The sequence below is a fragment of the Lonchura striata genome, chromosome 1 (genome assembly GCF_050655825.1).
Source record: "Lonchura striata isolate lonStrDom1 chromosome 1, ASM5065582v1, whole genome shotgun sequence".
NCBI lineage: Eukaryota > Metazoa > Chordata > Aves > Passeriformes > Estrildidae > Lonchura > Lonchura striata.
Genome location: NC_140703.1, coordinates 112147911 through 112167918, shown reverse-complemented (window position 1 = coordinate 112167918; position 20008 = coordinate 112147911). Strand labels below are relative to the sequence as shown.

General features: G+C 40.3%; 1 protein-coding gene across 1 annotated transcript in view; it reads left to right on the top strand.

Annotated features, from left to right (window-relative positions):
* The window catches only part of LOC110474874 (amine oxidase [flavin-containing] B), a 50205-nt gene that overhangs the window by 27866 nt on the left and 2331 nt on the right, over window positions 1-20008 (top strand). The window contains exons 4-15 of the mRNA XM_021538643.3: window positions 1624-1728; window positions 2478-2569; window positions 5832-5973; window positions 7233-7382; window positions 8037-8196; window positions 8925-9021; window positions 9771-9824; window positions 13791-13848; window positions 14755-14852; window positions 15944-16055; window positions 17604-17666; window positions 18064-18227. Of these exons, the coding sequence (XP_021394318.1) occupies window positions 1624-1728; window positions 2478-2569; window positions 5832-5973; window positions 7233-7382; window positions 8037-8196; window positions 8925-9021; window positions 9771-9824; window positions 13791-13848; window positions 14755-14852; window positions 15944-16055; window positions 17604-17666; window positions 18064-18219 (1287 nt within the window). The 3' untranslated portion in view covers window positions 18220-18227. The remainder of the gene's footprint in view (window positions 1-1623; window positions 1729-2477; window positions 2570-5831; window positions 5974-7232; window positions 7383-8036; window positions 8197-8924; window positions 9022-9770; window positions 9825-13790; window positions 13849-14754; window positions 14853-15943; window positions 16056-17603; window positions 17667-18063; window positions 18228-20008) is intronic.

The window sequence follows — 20008 nt, the reverse complement described above, 5'->3', positions numbered from 1 at the left end:
TTTGAGTGCTTCAGGATTCCTTTGTGCCCTTTTACTGTATCTTCTGGTGCTTGCAGACAACTGCAGATTTGAATAATTTGTTCTCTGTCCCTTCTTTCACAGTATTAATAAAGAGGCTAAATCAAATCAGGCCTGACATTTCTTTGAGTAAGTGGTCTTTGGATATTTCTTTTCAAAAAGACACTGTTGTTGTTACCTGGTTATAAATATTGAATTTGGTGCAGTATGATTTTGTTAAGCCAGTGTAAATACTTTATTAATGATGGATTGGTGTGGCACTGTATCAAATATCTGTAAAAATTAGTACTTCTACTGTTTGACATTCATGCTCACACAGTGCACACTTAAATACAAATACAATATGAATTAATATATATTTAATATAAATTAATATAAAATTTGAAAAATAAGCTGTGGCCTGCAATATGGCTTTTATTATTTGTATATCTTATGGACTCCTGAATTCATTGTGAAAAAACAACACCCAGATAATGCTAATGAGCCTTTCTTTGTGAATTTTTAAAGCTATTAGGCTGCCATTCATATAGTCAGCCAGGGAAATCCCATGTAAATAAAACAGCTTTACGGATTTCACATTGTCTTCCACTCTTAATTAAGCTAGACTTTCTGAACATATAGTAATGGAGATTTAGATACAAAAAAATCTGACTATTAAATATGTAATGATGTAATTAGGACATAGATATTGGTAACACTGTCCCACTCTGTAATTTACAGCTAGGGCTCTTGGGCTGGAAGTGTAAGTCTCATCTGTAAATGCTACATTTTCTGCTGTGCTGGTAATTTTTAGGTTAGCTGGGACTTTTTTTTTCCCCAGGAAGGTCTCTGAGCTATGATTTAGCATATAATAAAGTTTACCACAACTACTTTTGTCTGATTTTGAAAGGAAAAAAAACCCCAAACTGCTAAATGCAATTAACAGTCAAGTGTTTTCATGAACAACTAGGAGGGAAAATTTAAATAAATAAATAAATAAAATAAACAAATATATATATATATATATATATATATACAGACAAATATGTACTTTTTAATAGCAAATAGTCAATTTTTCAACTCAGTCAAACAATTCTGTTTCATCTCATTTTTTTGGTCTGATATTAGTGGCTCTACTGCAGGGTGTTAGTTTGGTTGCCCAGAATTACCAAATGTGAAGCTTTGAAGGAAAAGTATCAGTTCTGCACTGGCTTGCTAAAGTCTGACTTGCTACTTCAGCTGTGTATCACACTAAGTTGCATGTGCAAAAAAACAGGAATAGCAGAATAATCCCCTAGAGCTGGTTTCCACAATCATGTTCAGGGACCCTTTGAGCATCTCCAAGGATGGAAGACACCACAACTTCTCTGGGCAATTTGTTCAAGTGCTCAGGCACCCTCATGGTGAAAAAGCATTTCCTGAAGTTCAGAAGGAACCTCCTGGGTTTTTTTCCTGTGTCCTGCACACACAGATAGTGACCCATCAGAAGCTGCCACTTGGATTGATTAAATTTGTGCTTTTTGTGAACATTTAACCTTTTGGCGCCGCTTCCCATGCATGGAACCCATGATTATGGTTATCTTTTGGGGTTTTTAATGATGTTTTTGTTTGGTTTTTATCTTTTAGGGTAAATCTTACACTTTTAAAGGCCCATTCCCTCCTATGTGGAATCCCTTGGCCTACCTGGACTACAACAACCTATGGAGGACCATGGATGAAATGGGAAAGGAGGTATGGCATGAGCATTGCAGCTGAGTTGGCTCAGCTTGTCTCCATGAGGGAAGGAATTAGAGTGCAGACAGACAAAGCTGCTCTGCCTTGAGCAAACCCAGTGCTGGCAAGAGCAGCCACCCATTTTGGTACCCACTGATGGCCAGAGCTCATCTGAGAGTGGCCACCTGGCAAGCTCTTCTGAATCCCGTGCTGCTGAGGCTGTCTGCATGCATCCCTTGGTTTTTCTGGAATATCAAGGTTTATGTCTGTGATTGATATTTACCACTTTTCCTGATGATTTGGTATGTAATATTTTAAGAGGCTTGCAAAACTCAAACATCTGTCTTTTTCTACCCTGAAATTCAGCTTGTCTAGAATTCATTCTTGTCTTGTTCTAGTTTTTTACCAGTTTTCCATTGACTGAGCTACAAAATTTAGAAGATGTTGCTCTTACTTGTCTAGATAAATGTGAGAGATATGGAATAACTTGGAGACATTTCTTAACTCTAAAACTGTTCTCTATTTTTCAGTCTAAAAGAAGAAAGAATAATGTTAAAACAAGCAAACAAACAAATCCCTTCCCCCAAAATTATTCTCTGTTAAAACAAGCAAACAAACAAATCCCTTCCCCCAGAAGCATTCTCTGTTAAGTTTAGCGTTACTTGCCAGAAATTTGCAGGCTGAATTAGCATTTAAAGACAAGTTTATTTGTATTTCTCTGCCATTCATTCACTAGCTGATAAATGCTGTTATTTATGTCTCCTTAGATTCCCAATGAAGCTCCATGGAAAGCTCCACGTGCAGAAGAATGGGACAAAATGACTATGCAAGATTTCATAGATAAAATATGCTGGACAAAGTAAGAAACTTTTTAATGTGAAATATAATGGCTTATATTTATATCTTTCAGAGCTCCAAATAAGCATTACTACTTTGCAAACAGATATAGCTATCACTAAAATACAGCCCTTTTAAAGAACAGGGGTGAGAAAGTTGTGTAATAATGGGCCACAACACCTGTCAGCACACTCAGTAGATTCTGTTACATTTCTCTAACTTTTTAGACAAAAATAAAAAGAAAAAGAAATACATTTGGGAAGGGATCTTTCTGAAGAGATGGATGGTACTCTAATCTGTTATGTGCACTTTCCTGCTCTTTACTGTGTGTTTAGCCTTTCAGAGAAAAATGTTATGGTTACAGCAGATTTTTGAATCAAACTCTTGATGGGACAACACACATTTATTCTGTGCTGGACCAGCTGATTTTACCAAAGTGCTATAAATATAACATTTGTCTTTCAGTGGCACTAAATCACTTTAGAACTCATCATTCTATTGTTTAGCTGTAGCACTATATACCACCTAGGGAAACTGAAAATGCTTTCTGTTTTTATGTATACATCAAAGCAATTTTTCTTTACTTGCCATTCAACAGCAGTTTGATTGTTTTTCTTTTTACTGTAGGGAAAAAAAAAATCCCATTAATCCTGGTTGCTGTGGAGCAGATTGATTTCTACAGCAACCTTTTCAGAATTGCTGAGTATCTGACAATGTGGCTGCTGTGAGCTGGAGCTTGGTGAAGAAACCTGTTAGTGCCCACTAGGACTGGTGCTGTCATTGACATTTTTATGGGGCATTTTTATGACTTCAGGCAGCCCCTAGAGAGCAACATGGCCTTTGTTGCTCATGTTGGGCCTGTTGGAGTGAGGCCACAAAGATGATCTGAGGGCTGGAGCACCTCTGCTGTGAAGATGGGCTGAGAGGATTGTTCAGCCTGGAGAAGAGAAGGCTCCAGAGAGACTTTATAGCACCTTCCAGTGCCTAAAGGGGCTACAGGAGAGCTGGAGAGGGACTGTGAACAAGGACATTAGTAATAGAAGGGGTTCTGGCTTTACCCTGACAGAGGGCAGGGTTAAATTTGGTATTTGGAAGACTTTTTTTACCATGAGGTGATAAGGCATTGTCACAGGTTGCCCAGAGAAGCTGTGGCTGCCCCATCCAGAGAAGTGTCCAAGGGCAGGCTGGAAGCCACCTGGTCTAGTGGAAAGTGTCTCTGCTCATGACAGGGAGGTTGGAACTGGAAGTGATAAAGGACACTTTAAATTCTTTCACAATTCTGCAGTTCTGTGATTGTTAATGGACAACAGGCTGTTGTCCAAAAACTTGGAATCTTCATCTTGGGTTCATGGTTTTGCTTTCACAAGAGTGACAATTGCACAGGAGCATATAGAAAGCCTTTCTCATTTGTACCATGGTCCATATTGAGTAAAACCAAATGGAAATGTGTGCTGACAGCTGTGCTGGCCCTCTGAGCCTTGGACAGGGTGAGGAACTGTGCAAGTGAGCATAACACCACACACTGGTGCTCACTCAACATCCAATAGCTCCTGTGACCACAGTCATGTTTTTTCCAGCTCTGATGGAATAAGATTTGACATTTTACCTGAATGTTGGCGTAAACTGAAGATGCTTTTCAGATTTTATATGTGCATCTTGGCTTGATTTGCTCTGTTTGTTCAAGACTGAGGTAGCAGGCTGCAGAAACATCCCACCCTGGAAGGTAATGATCCAGAAGGGCAATCTTCTACTCTTTCCTCTTAGCTAACAGACTGTTTGCTTTTTGCTAGAGCTGCATGCTGGAAATATCCTGAGTGCTTTTGGTTGAAATCATACTGCCATTTCTAGATAAAACATCAGGAATTGAAAAGCAATGGGAGAAGGTGGCAGAATCTGGTAGAATGTAATCACCATGCAATAGCATCTGCTTCTAAAGTATTAATAAATACATATACATTAAGCAAAATATCTTACAGAGTTGGTAGAATTTTACAGTATGTGTTTATACAGATTAAAAACTTATTAAAAAGTCCTGTATTATTTTGCACTGCCAAAAATGAATTCACAATGCATCCATATTTCAGAATATGGACCAGCTTTGTACTTGAGTGGGACTTGGCAATTTTAGAAAGGAAAGAATATTCCTTTTTCTGTAGAGATCTAGTGTTCTTTGAAACAGTATGTTAAAGTTAATTTTTTTTTTTTTTTTAAGTTTGAAGACTTAAAAAAAAAAAAGAAAGAAGCAACCAGAAATGGATTCTGCACTGGGATGGATGCCTTGCATATGAAGTATCTATAGAATCTTCATCCCTCTTAGTTACAATGCAGTTAAACTGAAAATCTCCTAGTCCTATCCATGTCTCTTTAAATTCCTCCTTAGACTGAAGGCAGAGGGAAGTGTTTACTTATAACAGGAGGAATATTTCCCTGAGTCTAAATTAATCCTCTGTCTTACTGCACCCCAAAATCTTGCACAGGCGTATACAGTAATTTACAGTAGAGCTGCTATGAAAGAACAGCTTACAGGACATAAAGCAGTGATCTCTTTTCAGACACAGATCAATTTTCTGTTTCTGTGTTCATTGCCACTGGATACCAGGACACTGTTTAAAATACTGAGTTGAGCTACCAAAAGTGTCCTTTCCTTTTTCTTGCCAGACTCTGGCATGAATTTTGTCATTTCTGCTATGGCTTCCTACTTACATTTCTTTCCTTGTTGTGTTCCAGCTGCAAAACTCCCTGAGCAGAGGATTGGACAGTGAATGGATGCTGAGCAATCCAGCGACCTTAGAGAATTAGCTTAGAAAAGACCTCTAATTTTTTTTATGATGGGTTTTGAATAATCTTTGTGCTGTGTTCTTGAGGGAACAAGCATTCAGCAGAAGCAGACAGGGATGTAGATCGGGATTGTAACCCAGGAACAGAGGACAGTGTGGTTTTGGAGTCCAGTGAAGACAGGAGGGCTTGCTGTGCTTAATTCTGAAGCTAGGATGACAGGCTAACTTTGCATTAATAGCATAAAATGATATAATCTTGGGCTTTGTCTCTCTGTGTCCTAATTTTTTTGGCATACAGGAGTGTTTTGTTAACATTTTTTTGCAGGAATACTTGAAAAATGTTGCATAAAAGGAATTGATAATTCCTTACTTCAGCTGATATTAAGGAATTCTTTGCCCCCACAGTGAAAGAAAAGGTTGCCAAAGAGAGGCTCCAGCCTACTCAAGAGCAATCTTGTCAGCATTATCCCGTTTTTAAATTAACTAGTTTCCTTTTCTTTGTTGCAGAGCTGCCAAGAGTTTTGCAACTCTCTTTGTGAATGTGGATGTCACTTCTGAACCCCACGAGGTCTCTGCCCTTTGGTTTTTGTGGTACGTGAAGCAGTGTGGGGGCACAGCTCGAATATTCTCAACAACCAACGGGGGCCAGGTACTGTCAGCCATCACCTCCTGCAGCTCCTGGCAGGCCTTGCTTTAATTTCCTTCTTTTGCTTGTTTATTTTAGTCCAGAGACAACCATGACTTTTGAGCAGTAGCACACTGATAACTAGTTGTATTAATTTACTCTTTAATATGGATCTTGCGAAACTAGTGTTGAAGATTGCTCCCTACTGATGGCATTGCCCCCAGGGATCAGAAGATTTGTATCTGGCTCTTTTTTGGATACAGATTAAAGCATTTGCTTTGCTTATTCTCATTGAAAAGATAAAATTTTACTTATGCTTATTTTTGTTGCAAGGCTGAAGCCATCCTAAGCACTGCAGAAGCACTTAATGGAGATGGCAATGTCAGCTTCAAGTTAATACTAAAAATGTAGCCTTGAGCTGGGTTCCTAAGATGCACATTTCCAAGCATTAACAACATTAAGATTTTAAAATCAGTCTAAAGAAAATGAACACTCCTGCTTAAATATGGTATTGCTGTGAAATGTTTGCAATCTGGTACATTAGAACTGATTCTGCATTTGAAGAAAGTAAAGACTCTGTTAATGGTCTTCTACTTGAGAAGTGCAAATTTCACTAATTGTGTTAGAAATGGATATATTTATAGAAATGCGAGTTATTTAATCATAAACAAAAATGAAAATACATTAACCATATTGAAATGCATAAATATGAATAGATAAGCAATTACTATAGGTAATTTAAGTTAAATATGTTTAATTAAATATGATTTGAATTCTGTTTTATGTTAGAGATTATTTCAGTTTAAGTTGGGTTGAATTATATAGTGCAGCAGACATTTTTGATGTGAGCTATGTGACTTCTTACACCTTCTTATTTATTATGAAGATCAAGTTTCCTCCTTCTGATACACAGAGCTCTACAGGGATGAGTAAGCTCAGAGAAAGGTTTGAAGGTTTAAGCACTTTTCAGAAGTCTTGCTGATTCACACAGGCCTGTAGAATCTTTTTGGAGACCACATTTGGGGAAGGGATTTTCTTACAAGGTTACAATTACTTTTAGTTTTGACTAGAGGTCAAATGGTGGTCAAATGTGGGAAGGATTTGAGAAGCTGATGGAAAAAGAAAGTAAAATAGGTGCATTTACAGTTGAGACTGCAAAAATTCCCAAAAATGGTTCGATAACAATGGAAGAAGGAGGTTTATTTTGAACGCTGAGAGAAATGCTTGCCGTGGTACATGTTCCACAAGCACTGCCCTGCTGAGCTGTCTTTTCTGTGTTTCAGGAGAGGAAGTTTGTCGGGGGCTCTGGGCAGATCAGTGAGAGGATGATGGAGCGCCTGGGCGGGCGGGTGAGGCTGCGGAAGCCGGTGGTGCGCATCGACCAGTCCGGGGACGGCGTCGTCGTGGAGACCCTGGACCATGAGATATATGAGGTAATGGCACGTCCAGGAAGAAATCCTTAGTGGTGGGATGGGTGGCTACAAAACCTTTGTCTTTTCCTTTTTGGACTTCTCCAAAGTTCTGTACAAAATACAGCAGAGATTTCAGTGGCTATGACAGAAAGTCGCACGTTCCCATTGTCTTGAAGTAACAGCAGTGTAGGAGCTTTAAAGTGCTGCCTAAAATCAAAGTGTGGATTCAAACTTTTCCTTTCCTGGCATCTCTTTGTGTTCAGTTACCTTCTGAATTAGAGGGCAATTGTAAGGTGTAAAATACAATTTAGCAACAAACTTTGAGTGAAAAACACTGCAAGTTTTGCTTCCAAGTTGTAACAGAGGAGTCCAGATGGAAGGGAGACCAGTGGACTCTTAGAGCACAGTGCTTTCTTTTAAACATCAGGGGAAGGGCAGCTGCCCATCATTTGAACAGATGGCTGTTTATGTAATGCTTGCTTGTTATTCAATGAGCAGCATTTTATGAGGGTTTAGTTTTGCAATTCTTATGCTAAATGCCAGAACTGCTCCACAAGATACACCCTGCAGCCTCCCCAGATGTCCTCCAAGACTGTTAGAGCAGTACTAGAGCAGTACCTACTTGGGCTGAAGTAGGGGAGAATGTATTTGGCTTATGGCTAATTTCTTTTCCAGTGCAAATATGTGATCAGTGCCATTCCCCCAGCTCTTTGTTTGAAGATTCATTTCAACCCACCTTTACCCCCAATGAGAAACCAGCTCATCAACAGAATCCCCATGGGCTCAGTCATCAAGTGTATTGTGTACTACAAGGAAACTTTCTGGAGGAAGAAAGGTATTGCATTTTAATGGAAAGGAATATTAGTGATAGAGAGAGGGAAGAGAATACCTGGCAACAGAACAGACTCTTTGTTCAGAGCATGCTAAAGCTTAGAAGGAGACTTCATATTCTTCTATGCCTTTTTTGCCTTCCCCTGTGAGAGAAACTAGAGAGATCACTTGGGAGGAGAGGGTGGGTGAGGGAGTGAAAAAAGGAGGGAGTCATGAAGGGAGAATTCATGCCTGTTGCTTATTGCCTTGGTTGTTCTGTTGTGCTCTCCTTGAGTGGCACCTGGGTATGGGATGAGTTTCTCACTTGTGCAGGGTTGTAAAGGTACAAGTGATGTGTGATGGAAGGGTCTGCAAAAATTCTGCTTCCTGGATGGACTGGCCAGCATTAATTGAAAATGTCTGCACACAGACATCCCCAGCTGGGCTAGTCATCCTGGGCTCCTCTCACATGCTGAATGCTTCCATCATGACTCCTCTTTTGGAATTCACTGAATCCAAGGCAAACTGCAATGCAGTAACACCCACTTCTCATTATTTGCTATAATGAGCCCACATCTGTTTGCCTACAAATATCATCCACCCTCCACCTTTGTAAATGAACTTGAGAGTTCTGGATTCTGTCAGGTTCTGGCTGTTAGTCTTGGGATGGATGAGCAGGAGGTGACTGAGCATTTTACAACTTTTTGTTTTGATTCATGGGTCATGGTTGCTTTTCCATCTTGTTCTTCCCAGGGTATTGTGGTACCATGATCATTGAAGATGAGGAAGCTGCAATTGGTCTAACACTTGATGACACTAAGCCTGATGGCAGCTTTCCTGCCATAATAGGGTAAGAGACAAATAAAGCATCTTGTCTAGTTAATGCTTTTTATTTTATCTTAGAGGCAACAATTGAAGTGAAAGATGTGATATTTTTGAAAGAAAATACTTTAAAATAATTAAAAGTTGAGTTTCTCAGTGTATGGTAATGTTCTATGATTATTGTACTTCAAAATTTTCCTCTAATTTCATTGCTAACTTAAAAAGTTAAATTCTACTTAACTTTCTACTTTTTATCACTGTAATCTTTTGCCTTTGTGTGTGGCAAAGTACAAACTTGGAGAAGACAAAAGGAAAGAGAAGAAAAAAGAGGATAACTGCAAAAATGTAAAGTTTTCTCCAAATATTTCAGTTCTTCAAATTAAAATTTGTTTTCTAGAATTAAATTTTATTTTGTTCTGGTTATTTTAGCAATCAGAGAATATGATCAGTCTTAAAAGTTTTATTAAAAAATTATTTCCAGCTCAATCCCAGGTTTTGTGTCATTGCTATATGCCTTCACCCACGGCTGTATAAAATTAAAGTAATTGGGAAACAGCTCATGCAAATATTCTAACATGAATTTCAAAGTGGTTCATTCCTAAATGAGTCCTGCAAGCAGCAGGTAGAGCTTTATGCAGAAAGGTGAAATGGATGGTTTTATTAGAGACCCTGAAGCTATTACTGTGAATCACAGCATCCCATCATAAGTTATTGGCATTTTAAATAATGCAGGAGATGTAGCAGCATAATGGGAGTAAATTGTTTGTGGTCTTCCAGCTTCATTCTTGCTCGGAAGTGCAGAAGACTGACAGGTCTCACGAAAGAAGAAAGGTAAGTACAAACCATGGAGATCTGTATGGAATTCAAGTCAATTTTTTTTTTTTTTATAAGTGACCAAAGCAGGAAAAAAAATGCCCTGATTTGAAAGAAGTTGTCTGTAAGCTTGTGCCGGTAGACAGACATTAAGTGGTTTTGAATGAAGGACCCATGGAATTCCCACATAGCTCCTGCCGTTCGGAAACTCTCTGGTCCTGGGTTCTTATTTTCCCACAAGGCTTCTCTGTTTATGTGACTCTTGCTAAGGAACAGCTCTAAGGTGTTCAATATGAAAATATTGTAGATATTCTGCTGGAAAGTGTCCAGGACCAGCCTCCTTCTCCCACTGCTGCCTCCCTGGCTTCCTGCAGGTGCCCTGAGTTCTTGGAAAGTTTGGCAGAAGGGAAAGGTTTGGCCTTTGCATTTGATTTTATCTTTATTTTCTATTCACCCTGGAGGGTCCTTTCAGTGTCTGTAACTTGCAACTTGAACCTGTAGCTGCTATGAGCAAGCTTCAGCATCACAAAGGGATCAGAAAGCTGCCTCCATCTCTGCACCCTCAGTATGGGGAAAAAATGCCCTTCAGGCACAGATGAAGGTCATTTTACTGTCTTGTTGAAACAAATCTCTGCATAGAGTAGTGCTCTTTGGTATATTACTAAAATGGAATTTATAAAGTAAAGATTTTTTATTTTCCATCCCACTGATTCACTGTATCTGATCAAATCAAAGCCACAAGTAGAAACTGTGGATTAGGAGGAGAGCCTTGGTTTGACAGGGAGAAAATACATTTGATTTTAAAATATGATAAAGGAGCAGTGTGTCCAAGTAAACATTTTTACAGTTATAGATGATCTAACTAGAGAACATGCAGTCACCTCAGTCTGGCAGTCTGGGGATAATGGGTCTAAATGGAGCTGTTTATGTCCCAGTCTTTTCAAAGCCTGGTACCACAGAGCCCTTTGCATTTTGGCAGGAATGGACAAGCACTGAGGCTTTGAGATGGAGACCCAGCAGGTGCCAGATGATAAAAGTCATGTAGGTGTTGTGAAACCCAGTGTGCCCAAAATTTTGATCCATCCTAAACACCAAATGGTGTCTTACATTGTGTGTCAATACTCTCGATACAACTGGGTGTTTGCAGTCCTTGAGAACAGCTGTTCTTGCTATGAAATTAGGGTCTGTCCTGGCTGTTTGCAAGGCACCATCCTTTTCCCTGAGCATTAAAAGCACTGGCACAATTATCTTACTCTGCTGCCAGCAGCCAAGTTTCATACAGGAATTTTGAACTCTTGTCTTTTGTGGACTAAACCTTAGACTAGGCAGGACTTTGCTTTGGCAAAGAGTGGTTAAGGAATGTGCTGGCTGTACCCTGGAGCAGGGCTGCCTCTGGCTCCAGCAGTCTTGGCCACAGCCAGAAAAGACAGGAACAGCTCCTGTCCTCCCCAAGAGCACAGCTCTCCTTCCAGTGGAATTTGGGGTCCAGGAGCAGAGCAGAACATGAGCCCAGACCTTCTCTGAGTGTACACTCAGGGTACAACCAGTTTGTATAATTTAGATGAGGGCTGTGGTGTTGCAGGGAGGGATCTCTTCTGAGCACAGGCTTCTTGTGACACCCTGCAGAGGGTGAACCTTGCTGAGATGCTGTGCTTACCTACCAACACAACCTGGGCTCTCCTTTCATTGTGCTGAGGACAGGGTGAGGGTTTTGGTAATCCTTGGCTATGAAGAGTAGGGTGTAGATAGCTGTGGCAGCTATCCTAAATCATTACTTGGAAGCTGTGGGAGAGGATGGAAATCTTTTTACAGCTAAGCCAGACTGAAGGGAGTAAATTGCACTGCTGCTTCCCAGCTGGTCTTCCCGGGTCAGGTGCCAGTGGTGAGATTGTGCCCTGCCTTTCAGAGCTGTGCAGTGAAGGCTGGAGTAAGAGACCAGGAAAGGAGCTGAGTGTCTGCATGAGCACTTCTTCCACACTGGGCACAGTGTGACTCTCAACAGGAGCCTATCTTGGTAGCTCCAGGCATAACATTCCTCTTATTAATGCTTATAGCAATTTCACAGCTGAGCACAAAGCTAAGAAATAGGGGTTTACTCACTGCATAGTCTATGTAGTGCTGTTATGTTCCATACTACCGTTAAGTCCATTAATAAGAATTTCTTTAAAGTTCTCTAGGACAAAAAGTGCATATCTTGCAGAGAGACCATCAAGATGTAAAGATTGCTCTTATTAGGGGTAATGTCCTCAGTGATTGATTTATGTTAATACAACTCAATCCTTTAGAAACTGCTGGTTTGTTTTTTTGTTTTGTTTGCTCATTTGGGTTTTCTTGTCAAATAATTCCTTCCAATGTCTACAGTTCTTAAGAGTTTGAAGATGACTTTCACCTGAAACTTAATATTTTCCTTTGCACAGCTGTCTTTAACTATCTGTGTTTGCAATGTACTCAGGACACAGCTGTGAACTGGCACCTCCGTGGAGCCCTGCAGCTGGCCACAAGTGACAATACCTACCTGTCACTGGTGTGCTAATTCCAGGTTCCCTGGAGGGGCTGCAAGTCATTGTGTAAAAAAGACAGGGCACAGGCAGGTCCAGCAGGGTCTCTCTCATCCCTGCCATGGTGCTGGGAGGAGCAGATGGGTCCCAAGGTGATAACTCTCTTTCCTGTGGAGCCCTGTGGTGTTTCTGCTCTGAAAGGAGGAATTGATGGTATTTGTGAGACATCAGCAGAGGCTTGGCTGGATCCTGCTGTTAAAATGGTTTTGTTCTGTTCAGACAATGGGTAGGTGCTGGTGGTCTTGCAGGGCACAGTGCTCACCTCACTTATGGAGAAATTGGGAAATCGCCCTTTTCCTTATGGCTGTTGCTGGATTTGTGTCACCCCTGACTGCAGGGGAATGTTCATATTCATGTCCTGGAGCTCTCTGAACCTTCCTGTCCTGTCACTGCTTCTGAAGCAGGCTGATCCTTGTCCTGTGCCCCAGGGCAAAAGGATGAAGCTGTTTCCTTCCCTCTGCTGCTGCTGGACTTGACACCAGCCAGCAGCAAAACCAGCCCAGGGCCACAGCTCTTCTGAACTGCAGACACCTTCAGTTCCTTGCTCAAGCTCCAACCTGCATGTGAGGACACTTTCAATACCCTTCAAGTCATCCTGTTTCTCTTCATCCTCTTTCCATGGCATTCTTTGAGTTCAGCTGCTCATGGGTATAGCTGGGCTCCTGTAGAGCTGAGTTGCTTTTTACAGCAATTATGTGCAGTTTCCTCACATGCTTTTGTAGCTGAAAGAGTACCCCCCATAGTTACAGAGCTGGGACTCCTGTGTTTCTGTGCCCACCATGGTTTTTTGTGGAGCACTGGACTTTCTTCCAGAAGTAAATGTCTTTCCAGAGCTGTGTTTGCTTTCCGTAATTGTTATTTCACCCTGATCTTCTTGCTTTTGGGAATTGATGCAGTGTGGCTAAGAGTAAGACCCAAGGGCTTGTAGGAACAAACATAATTACACTTGGTGTTTGCTACAGAATGAAGTATATTCAATGATTTATAGACTCATAAACTTAAAACACAAGGAAATGTTATATAAACAGAAATAAAGTACTGATTCCCTGAGAGCCGCAGTATATTGAGGCCTGCATCTTTGTAGGAACAAACTGTAAGTTAGACTGTGTACCAAGACAAAAGAGTGCAATGCCTTAATTCTTTTCCTGACAGGCTGGAGACCATTTGGGTAATTTGAGTGGTTGGGCTGCTAGAGTTATGTTAAGAGAACAGCTTGCAAAACTGCTGGAAAACCAGCACTTATGCAGCACAGGAGCTCGGGTTATTTCTAGGGATCCAGAGGCTGATGGATTGGGGTGGGTCCTAAAAAGCTGGAACCTCAAATTCAAGCAGATACAATACTTGTCTTCTTAGAAGGAGGGTTTATTAGAAGTGATTTGTTTTCTCTTTCCTCACACTGGAGTCTTCTGTTGCTTTTCTCTTGCAGGAAGACGAGGCTGTGTGAGCTCTATGCAAAGGTTCTGGGATCAGAGGAAGCTTTACATGTAAGCACAACATCTCTGGAAAGGTACCTTTGGGAAAGGTACCTGCTGTGAGAGCTCTTGCTGCCCTCACTAGAGGAGTGGAGAGAAGATTACAGCAAGCCTTTGGTTGGGTTTGACAATGAGGATAAGAACGAGCTTTATGAACATTAATGAAACATCAAAAGGTGTTTTTTTGGGTATATTCTTTCCAGCTCCATGGGTGGGATTCTCAGTGCTTGCCACTATAAATCTCAGCTGCTGTTACACATGACAGGCTTTTTTTGCCCCTCTGTCCATGTTGTGTCTTCTCTCTTAGTAGTTAAGATCCACTGCTGCACATGTTGGGTTGTTTTCCTTTTGCTTTTCCCTTGCCTTCTCTTCTCTGTAAAGGTAAATGACTGTTAAGATTTGTGTGATCTCACACTTAGATTATATGATGAATGCCACTTTTAAGGACAATTTAGAGAGTTAAAAGTGGCAGATGCCAATCTGGAGAAAACATGATTTTCAACACAATGATATTGTACACAGAACCATGCAAGTGCCACATTTTGCATTTTTAACAGTGTATATTTGTACCCAATGTACACATTACAAGTATTGCAGCTGTATACACTGGGGGTTAATTTTGCTTTACATGGCTCAAAGTATGTGCACAAAGCATAAATTAACATTGACAGATTAAGAGGATTATGCTCTACAATGGCAAGATTAACTATTTTTTTAAACAGTGTATTCCTATTTTTAAAAAATTAGGGCTTACTGTGTTGAGTTAATGCTGCATTAAGAGACTTGTTAAATGTTCTCATCTTGTCAGATGTTGACATGCAACCGATGATAAACTGTTCTCTGCTCTCTCCTCAGTTCTGTTATTAACTTCCTCAAGGCTTTGTCCTTTCCCTGAGTGAATTAATCTCTGTTTTACAGCCCGTGCACTATGAAGAGAAGAACTGGTGTGAAGAGCAGTATTCCGGGGGCTGCTACACAGCCTACTTCCCACCAGGCATAATGACTCAGTATGGAAGGTACAGTGTCTATTTATAGTGGGCTTTGGAGTGCTAAGATAAGACCAAGTTAATAAATATCCTCAGAAAGGATCATCAATCCTCTGTCACTGTTTGCTTCATACCTTTAAGATCACTGGGGGATGTTTTAAACAGATGGGATAACCTTCCACTTGTGTCTGTTGGGCTTTATGATGGATGAGTACAGTATCATTAGGGGCTTTTATCCATTCCTGTGTTTGATGAGTTCAGCTGAGGAGGTTCTGGGAAGAGAGTTGGGAAGCTTCCATGGTCTGCTTACAAAAATGGCTTTGGGTATTTGAGATCAGTGTAGGCACTTCAAGCACACCTTTAGCTGATGATTTAAAAATACTGACAGAGAGTTAGTTCTTGCCAACAGTGACAGTAATGAGTGATTTCTTTGGACCATTCCTTTCTTTTTAGCAGTGAAAGCTTAATATAGTGATCAGTGTGCCATTGTATACAGTCCTCACCCACTTAAGTTTTTGCATGAAAATAAAATTTACTAAGAAGAAAAAGACTGGTGATTGGATTAATTCAGACTGGTGATTGGATTTAGATACACAGGTTTTAATTGGTAGAAGAGCTGTATTTTTGAAGTTTAAGTTCTTATAATTTAGAAGTAACTTAGAGCAATAAAGCATTGTAACAAAGAGCTTATGGAGATCTTAGTATTTGAAGCAATGAAAGTTATAATTATTGCAGGTTATGGCAAATATAGAATTAAAACAATGCTTTTTGTTTATTCAAATATTATGGGGATATATTTCAGAATTCTGCCCTGTGCCAGTAATGCCTGGCATTGGTACTTATGCCACAGGCTGGAACTGTGAGATAGTGTAAGTCTCATCCCAAAATAGTTTTCCTCTTCACCTATGAACATGTAAACATTGAAAAAATGTGAACACTGGTGAACACTGTAAGAAATTAAATGCAACCCAGACTCCTCCAGCTCCACTCACCCAGTGCTATTATCTTCAAGTGCTTGCTGTCATTTAAAACACTTTTATTCCAACATACACCCAGGTATTTCAGTTCTTTCCTGATCCAGCTGATGTTTTCCTTTTTCCTTTTTGCTTGTTCCCCTCCAGGATCATTCGGCAGCCCGTTGGCAGGATTTATTTTGCTGGCACAGAGACAGCCACTGAGTGGAGTGGATACATGGAGGGGGCTGTCCAGGCTGGAGAAAGAGCAGCCAGAGAGGTACAGATGCTCAGGGGACACTATAAAATGTCCTGTGGAAAATAAAAGATCTTGTGGTTGGAGGGGAAATGCAAACTGAGTGTTGACAGCTTCAGGTGTTCTGAATTTTTATGCAAATCCCTGCACAGGGGATTGACTTCAAAAAGGATGAAGGTTTTTGCACTTAAATTTGAAATGTCAGGAAGGGCTCTGGCTATTTTGTCAAACTCTCCCCTTGTTTCTAGGATTAAATTGTTTATTCTTTTACAGAGGTCCTAAATTCTCCCTCAGTCATTTTTCTCCCAGATCTGTTAGTCATCATATGGAGAGATCCTGGCTGTTGGAGCATGGGAACAGCTCAGTCCTGCAGCTCTGCACACCAAGCCAGGCCCTTCCTCAATGTTTCCAACACAGTGATGTTCCACTGAGACAACCTTAACAGAGTCACTAAACAAGGACTTAGATATTTTTCTTCTAAGAAAATTCCAATTCCCTGAGTATTTTTAGGAATATTGCAGTTTATAGAGCAGCAAAATAAATTTAATCTTTGTTTTATGAGGTGAAAGGAACTTTGTGTCTAGAAACAAGTCAAGGAACACAAACTGTCCTGGAAGGAATGTGGAGAGTTCATCTAACCCATGCCCCGTTCCCAAGAGACAGAGATCAATTGTTCATAAATTATCTCATTTGAAAAAGTTATAACTAAGGTGATCCTGAAAAGATCCAGAGGTCTCATGACATGTCTCTAAGGACATTACAGCAGAGCCTCCTCAGCAGAGGACTAGATAGGTGCACTTGACTGGTAAAAATTTTTGTGTTTTCTTCTTATTTACTTATGAAAAGAAAATGTGTTGAAAATTCAGTGCTTGAAGGGTTGACATTGTCCATGAATCTTGTCTAAACTAAAAGCCCCTTGTAAAAGATGTTAAATCTTAAATCTACAAGTGCCTGGAGTAGAGAGAACATTATTATCACCATCTCCATTTTATTTCACCTTAGAAGAAGCTAATTTGCTGTCTTCCCTGCACATAATTTCAAACAGTCTTTGCTATCCTACTGATCTCTGCTATCTCTGATACTTTGAATGTGATCTTTCCCATTGCAAAAGTTTTTATTTTAGTTTTACTATTCTCTGGCTGAAAGTAGTGGTCTGTCATCACTGCCAGGATGCTGTTCCTCTTCCTGCATCATGATAAAATTTGCAAAACAAGCTGTTACTTGTGGCTGGTGTCTTCATGTCTCACTTTGACATGAGTACCTGCTTAACTCTTAGTTATAATCACATTATCCTCTTCCCCTGGGACTGGCCAAATTCCAGTATTTTGTGTGGACTAACTTAGCATAAAGAGATTTTTCTGTTTCTATGTTCCACTAGGAGGAGTGTCTTATTAAATATCAGCCCTCCCCAGAAATAAGTGTTAAAAGGTTGAGTTTTCTTCTAAAATTTTGAATACACTGTGATTTATGTGCTCAGTCATCATGCCATTTTTAAACAACAGTTGAAGCCAGCTTTTTTATTTCTGTCTTGAAGAATCAATGGTACTTATTGAGAATGTTATTTATTTTCAGATACTGTTTGCTATGAGGAAAATCCCAGACAGTGAAATTTGGAAGCCAGAACCTGAATCAGTTGTAAGTATTTATGTAGATAAAAATGGATTGAGGGTTTTTTATGCTGCTTTGCTAAGATAATTTTTTTTGTCTCTTTTTATATAAGTTCACTGAATCAAAGCAACAATAAACTTCCCCTTATTCACAAAAATGTCCCTTCCCTAAAAAAGGAAGAGGATAGAAACCCATCTGACAAGCTTGTAAGGCAGGATTGGAAAGAGCTGCAGTTTTTAACTAGGCTGCAAATCCTTTCCATGTGTGTGTTCTCCCCTTTAACTGAGCAGAAAATTTGGATATACTGCTTCTTGCTAAGATATTACTGCTTCAACCCAGCTCTGTTCCTGCTGCAAGAATCTCTTGATTTGTATCCCTTCTCACAGTGGAGGTGGTATGTGGATAATGGATGCTCTCCCCACAGGATGTGCCAGCTTTGCCCATCACTACAACCTTCTGGGAGAGGAACTTGCCATCTGTGCCAGGACTGCTAAAGCTGATTGGATTTTCCACTTTCTTCACCTCTGTGGCTGCAGCTGGGTTATTTGCCTACAAAAAGGGACTTCTGGTTCGAAACTGAAAAAAAAGGTGCCAACTCAATGCCTCACAGTTGAGGGAGTGTCTCTTTTTTTTCAGAGGATTTATTTTGTCGTGTACTTTTCTGTCTCCAAAATCTGAGGAAGAGGTGAAAACAGAGAAAATAGGGAAGAGGGAAGGGATATAGTAAAGGGATCCATATTGAAAAAGAGCCCCTAGGGTCCAGGCCTACTTCTAGCAGTAAGTTTTTGGTTGTTGAATTTCTGGGGTACCAAGTGTTATCACCTTGAGGTTTTGATCCAGATCTCAGGACAGAAGTGACAGAATACCTCTCTGAAGCCTATTCTGATGAGATTTCTGGTTGGTTTTACTCTCAAGTTGAACCAGACCCTGAATCCCAAGTCTCCACAGGCCCTATTTGTACTGTACTGCACAGCAAAATCTCTAGTTGTGAGCAGAGGATTTCTGCCTTCCTGTGGGGTAGACTGAGAAAAGAAATTCACAATTTACAGCTAGTGAAACTGTTAGTGTTTTTGTTTCTTACCCAGATATCCAAAGATTAGGGAGCACCTAAGAGACAAGCCAGGCTAAATTTATCCATCTGAGCTATGCAAGTGCAACCACAGGATGCTGGCATTTCCAGTGGCATATATGTCTGTAGGACAAAGTTCTGCTGTGTTTGGTAATGTGGTGAAATTTCAGGCTCCCCAAATATGTTCACAGCTGCCTGGCACAGCAGAGCTCCTGTCCAGTGGAGTCTGTCTCTGTGAGCACCTTGAGGCTGTCTCTTGCCTGCTAGGGCACAATGGGCTTGAAAATGTAGTATTGGCATTAAACAAGCAAAATAAAACAAACAAACAAAATTAAAAAAACCCAATTTATCTGCCCCCAAAACTCTTGCTTCATGCTGAACACAGATTTGCTGATTTGAAGTTTTGGTCTTTCCTAACAACCATATTGATGGGATTAGCACTTCCACTTCTACCTGCTGTGCTGTGTTGTACTGACTATGCACTTTTGATAACTGATAAGGGATCTAAATGATAGTGAGATCAAAGAGAACTGTGGATTGGAGAGTCACATGCAAATGCTTCTGCTCTCCACAGCTTGGTACTGTTAAAAAACCCCCCCAAAACCAAAAAAAGAGAAGATAGAAAGAAGGCAGTATGCAGGAGTATGGGGAGAAGTAAAAAAAAAAAAAAAAAAAAAAAATGCGCACACCAAAACCTCAGTGCCTGCTTGTCAGTGCATTGGTGCCTTGTTCTAGATATTTCTGCTGTGCACAAGATGAAGCAGGGAGACACAGGTATGGCTGAGAACAAGATCTGTGCACGTGAAGTTGGAGACGTCTGGAATTTTTCAGAGCCTGTTTGCTGCACTCCTCCCTTCAATGAGTAGCAATTTATATGTAAAAAATATTGGGTTGCAGTAAAGAGGCATGGAGGGAAGTATAATAATTTCAGCAACTGGTGTGAGCAGACGGTGCAGGAGCTGTATCACCAGTCTCATGCAGACTTTTTGGGCTAGCATCTGATCTTACTTGTGTAGAGCAGTACTTTGTTCTCCAAATAGTCCCATGGAAATGTACTGAACTGCTTGGAAAGCTGTCATATTTGTGAGCAGCACCTCACTTTCTGGCCCTTAGGTTTTGTTCTTCTTAACTTGATGTGCCTGTTAAACATCATCTTGTAGCAGCAGCTTGGATTTTATCACAAATGAATAGCCTCATAACAGCCTTTTAAAATGCATGGGGGAGCTTTTCAGGCATAAAGATCTTTAAGGCAGAAGAAAAGTGCAGCAGTGTACATATGGCCTCTCTTGTATCACATCAA